At 36.8% G+C, this 7,208-nt stretch overlaps 1 protein-coding gene across 1 annotated transcript; it reads right to left on the bottom strand.

Moving 5' to 3' along the window:
* Window positions 1-5,757: 5,757 nt before the first annotated feature.
* On the bottom strand, window positions 5,758-6,363 carry LOC131045520 (ethylene-responsive transcription factor ERF039-like). Its single transcript, XM_057979114.2, has one exon. The coding sequence runs from the start codon at window positions 6,361-6,363 to the stop codon at window positions 5,758-5,760; it is 606 nt and encodes a 201-aa protein (XP_057835097.2).
* Between the last annotated feature and the right edge of the window lie 845 nt (window positions 6,364-7,208).

Below are 7,208 nucleotides of genomic sequence, written 5' to 3'. Positions count from 1 at the left end.
TGGAAGAATACAATTACTTGTCATATTAAGTTAGACCTGTTTATGGTGCATTTTGAGTTGTGATCGTACATGTAGCTAGCTATGACAATGGATTTAGTCGAGGAATGTTTGTCATATTATATTGCATCTATTTAAGTTACTGGAACTAATCTAAAAGTCTGATCGAGAATGTTTGAGGATACTTACCCAAGTAGTGAGCTTGTTTTGGTAACTTGTTGTGATTTACATTTATTCATGTTTGTGAGTTATATCCTATTATTTGAAACAAGAGTATGTTAACACTTGGTTCATTATAATCAAAAGTTTTTGGAGTTGGTGTATAACGGTCAACAAGTTTGTAGTGGCATAAAGGTCACTGTGCTAGTTATATACTCGCTTGTTGTTTTGGGTTCATGTGGGAAGGGCTTGTGAAGTGCATTCACTAGAGGTAGCATATGGATGACCAATGGGACTAGATGAGGCTACATTAGAAATTATGTGGTGTATTCTATCTTCTTGAATAGTGTGTTTGATATTGGACTTAGCCTCTCACACATTTTGACAAGTTTTATTAGAGAGTGTTTGTATGGCCAACATGCAGATATTATTTCTATATTTTGGGCTAACATGTGAATGTAATTGTAAATACAATTTATATATATACATATATCTAGGATCTATCTTAGAGATGTTGTTGTTGTGAGTGTTGTGAGAGTGTTTTAAGATTGATTAGATCAAGTGATTTTTGAATTAGGAGTCTTAAAGGTCTGTAAATCATATCTTTGTTCTTTGATAAGATTAGTGCCTTACATTTCACGTTGGTGCTTAAATCATTGTATTGGGTATTGTGTCTCCAATGGGTTGGTGCTTGCAAATACAATATGGTATTCATGTCTTTAATAGGTTGGTACCTACATTATATTGTAAGTTATTCCTTTCTTTGTGAGGCTAGATTTTGATAGTAGATCCAAGCAACTATTTTCATCATGGTTTTTACCACCTTGGGTTAACATGTATATCTCATATATATTGTGTGAAAGTATGTTCTATTATGATTCTTAATTGTTGCATCATCTAGAAGATTGTTTTAAGTCAAATTGATTATTTATGGTGATTAATATTTAATTGAGTTGAAACTAGGATGTAGTGATTCACCCCCCACCTTTTAGAATATTGTGTGCCCTTCAATTGGTTTCAAAATGAAGTTTCGTGGATAAAGCATAACAACTTGAGCTAGATCTAAGAGGGAATACTCAATTGTTGAGGAAATTTTGTCATCAAATCATTCTCCTTTTTCTTTTTTATCTAATTATGCCTTTAGGATTGCTAGGATAGGATCCCTTTTTATGGCTCTAAGGTTTGATATTGGGCAATATATTGTAAATGGATATGAAATAGCTAAAAGTACCCCAATAGATTAGATTGGAAAGAAGGCTTGTGAAAGAAATACTAAAGAAATGAATGTTATTATATTTGATTTAACTAACTTTGAATTTTTGAAGGTTATGAAGTGCAAGACAACAGAGAATGTATGGGTCAAATTACATATCATATATATATCAACTATCACCAACAAATAAAATGAATTTTGATACATAAAAATTTAAGTTCACCTATATTGTATAATATATTTATATTCACCATGCAGAAGCTAGTGCTGCCCACATTGGGTTACACATGGCTAAAAGAGAAGGCTTTACTAAAGTCTGGTTGGAGTCTATCTCACTAAACATTGTCAATTCTCTTAGTGGACACACGAATCCTAGCTGGACAATAGCTAACCTAACCAAGGATTGCTGAGATATAATAAATGAGCTGACAGATTTCAAAATCTCGCACATATATTGGGAAGGCAACAAGGCGGTGGATCTACTGGCCAATCTAGCAGTGGGATACGTGGCGACTAAAGGGTGGAGTAGCAAGGATGCATTCACCAAAAATTTGTGTGAGCTAGCTTGTGATGATTACTACATTAATCAATGATTTACATCATGATTTGATTGAGTTATGGGGAAATGAATCTTTTTAGTTTTCCCTAACCAAAGATCTAGAAAATTCCCTTGTGACTGGATTTTCTATCTTATTGTGTGGCCCATTTTTTGCTTCTATTTGGAGACTTTTCTGGTGTGGCCCATTTCTTGCGACTGGTCTGTACCTTCTCTGGTGTGGCCCATTTTCTTCTATTCGGTGACTAGGAGCATAATGTGTGGGGACAAGAATAGGCAAGAGCCTTCTACTTGCAAGAAATGGAAGAAAAACAAGGATGTGTGGCAGGAAGTCATTGATGGGGGAATTTTCCCCTTCTTGGATCAACTTCATGGCCCTTCTCCTCTGCTCACGGAGGCCTTTGTCAATAGGTGGAAAAAGGGGAGCCTCAGAGCTTATGGCACCGAGTATCACATTGATGAAACCTTGGTAGCGACGGTCACTAGTCTGGCAATGACTGGCAGAAGATTTTATAGGGACAAGAAAATTGGGGAGGAGGACTTGACGAGTTTCTTTGACAAAGACAAGGAGTGCTCTAGAGTTACCAAGATGGCTGATGGCAGCTACAACATAAAAGACCTTATGGCTCCTTGGGCTGACATGGCCAAGTTCATCATGAGGTATATTACGCGCGATGGAAGATATGCCACCATCTTTTCCTATTATTTTACCATTTTAAATCACTTTAGGCATAGTAAAATCATTTATGTTCCTTTCTATTTGGCCTCCTCTCTTGAAAATATCATTGAAAAACATTTGGAGAATCCAACCAACCCTGTTCTCCATGAGGGACTTGTTGTGCTCATCATGGAGTATGATAAATCCCTTGAAGTTGTGCCCCCTCTAACTAAGATTGGCCAACGGACTAATATCCAGGATGTCTCTGACTTGAAAATGGATTTGGAAGAAAGTGGGGTTCCTCTTGATGACCCTAAATATAAACCCGCAGATGAAGGGGAGATGATGGTCACCCCTAGGACGTTTAGCAGCAAGAATCCTCCCAAATGGGCGGCTAGCAAATACAAAACCACTAGCAAGCTAATCTCTAAGGCCGATCTCCTCTCTAAAAAGAAGAAGCTAGCAGCTAAGGACCATGGTCGGAACATTTTGGATCAAGGAATTAAATTGGACATCCCTATCAACGTGCTGAAAGAAAAATAGGGGACCATGGTCAAAGAAGAGGATAGTGGGATACAGAGGACTAGTAACCTGATGAATCTGGTTATGGAAGCTACCAGAAGCCAGAAGAGCTACTAGAAGTGGGTGGAGTGCGAAATTGATACCTTCAAAGTGGGGGTTAAAGAGATTATTGATATCTTAACTACTTCCCCTGAGCCCAACAAATCTGAGAAACTCATGATTATGACCCAAAACCTCTCCCAGGACGTTGAGGTGATGAAATGCAATCATGAACAAAGAATTGAAAAGGTGGAACAGTCTATGGCAGAGATTAAGAAAAATCTCAAGAACCTTGTTGACATAAGAAAAGAAGCCATGAACAATAGTATAGAGGGGCTTGAAAAGATCAATGCCATGGTTGCTGATTACAGATCCTACCACAGCGAACCAGTGAAAGATCTTGGAGGGGAAGATATGGCTGCTGGAGACAGCAAAACCACTGGTCCTAGTTCTAGAACCAAAAGCAGGAGAAGCAATAAGGGTACCTCCGGATTCATTATGGAGGAGCTAGAGGAAATCAACAAGATTTCCATCCAGAGGAACAAGGATTTGGTGCTCTCTCTTAATTGAGAGTCTTTCTTTTGCTTTGTCTTGTTTGTCTGCGTCTCTTTTGTTTTCGTGATTGTTCGAGGGTGCTCCCCTATTTTGATGTTGGTTCATGTCTGTTTGGCTGATGGCCGGTTCTTGTAAGACTATTGGTTTCGAGTCCATGTAAAACTCGTTTATCTTTCTTTTTAAAATATATTTATATTCACCACACATAACATTAAATTATTAAAATACATTTGAAAATGCATCAGCATAATCTTCAACAAAAATATAATCTATGAATTATTTTTTCCTTGTAATATATTTGTGCTCAAACTAATGTAATTTTTAATCATAAGATGATAAAAGATACAAAATCATGAAGTTTCCTACATATATCTTGATTTTGAAAGCCTAGTATAGGTCGACATGTGCTAAAATGTATTTGAAATTTCCCCTCTATTTGATCACATTTATTTGGGTTCATTAATGGTTTTCGTGGATATCAATGGTCATATCTTGGTGCTTTACTTCAATGTTACTGGTTTGAGGATTTTTATGCCAAAAGGTGCATTTGAAATGGTAATTGTAGTTTTAAAGATTCACATTCCAAAGGCCTTATTTACAAGAGGTTATAGGGATTTACATGCCAAATCCTGCATTTGTAAGAGACAATAAGAGTCTATGGGTTCACTTATTAAAGGGTGACTCTACAGGAGGGATTGTAGGTCTAAGATTTATGGAATGGAATAGACCATTGAAAATGTTTCTAGATTAGGGAAGATAATTTTTTCTGTAACGTAATATTAAATCAATTTTGCATAAAAGATATGCCATTGTGAAGTAAAAAAGAAACTTATTAAAGATAACAATATCTATTAAAGTAACATAATTGAACATGGAAAAAGGGTCTATTTGATACTGCTATTGCTTCTTATATTTCAAATGTTATAAGTGTTTTTGATATTTTAACCTTGGACTATTTGATACTGTTAATATGTTGTTAATGACTGACTAATGCTGTCTACAGACTGCTTGTATACAATATCTGCACCCTTGTTTCCCTGATTTATATATAAAAAACAAAATTGAATATAGAAAACATGTTTTTTAAATCGAATATTGTATAACAGAATGAAATACTCTGACTAAAAATTTACAAAATTCTTGAAACCGCCACGGTTTCATGCTAACTCCCGAGTGAAGAAGTACTTAAATAGGAAGGTCGAAGAAACCTAAATAGCAAGTTTAAGTTTTAACATTGTTAGTAGCCTAACCTTTTTTCACATAAGCACATTTCTTAGCCAATAAGTTTTGAACATTTGGTTAGTAAAATCCTGTTCACGTATTCAAAATGCCATCGCTGGAAAGAATGACAAAGGTTCACGTGACTTTTTCTGTTAACTTATGAGCATGAATAATTAAACTGGTATTCACAATTGAATCAACTTGCCTCACTGTCTACGATGTTCGAATATTTTGTTCTGATCAATTAATAGTGTTATTATACGAATGTAGTGAGCAAAAAGCTAGACAGAAAACACCAGCAAACAAAGCAAAAACTGATGGCTTCGAAAACTTCAGACAAGGCATCCATTTTCCGGAATCCATATATACATTTGTCTTCATGATAATAATAGCATAGGTCCTTGAGCAATAATAGCCAAAAGGTTTCTTGAAGATTCTCACTGTTTCCTGGAAACAAAGGGAGGAAAACATTTATATACAGTTGGGTAAAGAACACTGTTACATCAGCGAGTACAGTTCTTAAAATGAAAATGTTACATTCCGCATTTAATAGAATGATGGAAACTCCTAATAAAAATAAACGCCAATTTTTTTAATCCCATTAGGGCAACTTGATATAATCTTATGCCGTGAGGCGTACTTTTTGGGTTTCTTATATACTGTTTAAATTTTGTACAGTTTTTTCCCCTCCTATTTACCTAATAAACTCACCTTACCAATCCATCTTTAACCTGGGCTGCGCATACTGATCCTCAGCTGTTTTTTTCCCATTCTATAACAGATAGCTTATGCCCATAGTAATCTTGGCTAAATAAAGATAACTAGCTACACAATAGTTTATGTGAAATCCCAAAGAAACAGGAACGGGTTATCTTTTTCCTCTTCTCCATAGAATTGATTATGAAACAGGAGAGAAGACCCAACTGGTACTCCATCTCCAATGTTCATTAGCAAGTTAGGCCAGTCCACCCATGACTCCACCACTGCACTATTGTTATCAGGTCCTGCAATATCATAGGGTTCAGCAACATTACTTGGATTGTGTAAGAAAAGCTCCAAGTCTAGGAGATCATTTCTCTCATCATCATTATTTCTGCTGGAGCTCAAATGGGGTACTTGTTCCTCTTCTGGCTGTTGAAAAGAGTATGCAGCTTCGACAGCAGCAGCCTGAATGTCTTCTGCAGAAGAAGTTGCAGGGCGAGGAAGGGATTGAATCGATTCAGGGAAATTGAAATTGGCAGTACCCCCTTTTAATGCTAACACAGCTGCATCATGTGCACGAGCTGCCATCTCTGGTGTGGGAAATGACCCCAGCCATATCCTCTTCTCCTTCTTTGGCTCTCTTATTTCTGACACCCACAGTCCCCACTTCCTCTTTCTCACACCTATATATATGGGATGTTTTGTTGCCCTCTTGTCTGCATTTCCACCTCCTTTACCCATCACCAATATAAGGGCTCAACAGCTATCAGAAATACCTTTGAAGATGATTCCTAATGAATCAGAAATGTCTTACTGAAGACAATATAATGGGTATCCGGCAAGTGTAAGCATTTGCCAGTAGGGTTGAACTGGGGCTATCCTAAACCTAAGGTCCTTGTGGAGCTAGATCAAAATCTTAGCCTGGTTGCACAACCATGCAGAAATAAAATCACTAGAATAGTTTAGTCTGACTAGTCCTTTGATTAGGTTGGATCTTGGGATCACTACCATAGTCTAGTCTGTATGACTGGTAATAAACTCTCTATATAGGGATTTTCTATATCTTGTGGAATTTGAGAACCCAAAAAACTGGGCTATCTATTGGGCTCTGCACCTCACAATCTCAACATCAAAATCGAATCAACTGGCCCCCATAAAGTTGACAGCAGAATCTACTTTAGGAAAGTCCAGAGTTTCCACCAGATCAGATTGAATAGGAGAATATAAACTTAACCTTTTAAAACAACCTTTTCTGGCCCTTCTTGACATCATACTGGGCTTAATTTCATCACACATTGAATTGCATGCACTCTAACCTGTTTTTGTTCATCCTTCGTCTTCTCGCACAATATTTTATCAAATTCGGGTATTATTTGTCGAATGGACTGCCATTTTTCGGCCTACTTTCGGTTTTTTATATCAAGGGAAAGAACTAACGGCCAGCATGTGAACCAAAATACATAGAATTCTTTAATCACTTTCCAAAGAGATGCCAACCAATTTTAGTTTAGTTTATTTCTGTGATAGCAGCATCCAATCTTCCAATTAATTATTTAGTTTCCGTGGAAAGGGTGTTGCTCGCAGAA

This window comes from Cryptomeria japonica, chromosome 10 (genome assembly GCF_030272615.1).
Source record: "Cryptomeria japonica chromosome 10, Sugi_1.0, whole genome shotgun sequence".
Taxonomy (NCBI): domain Eukaryota; kingdom Viridiplantae; phylum Streptophyta; class Pinopsida; order Cupressales; family Cupressaceae; genus Cryptomeria; species Cryptomeria japonica.
This window is presented reverse-complemented; position numbering and strand designations above follow the sequence as displayed.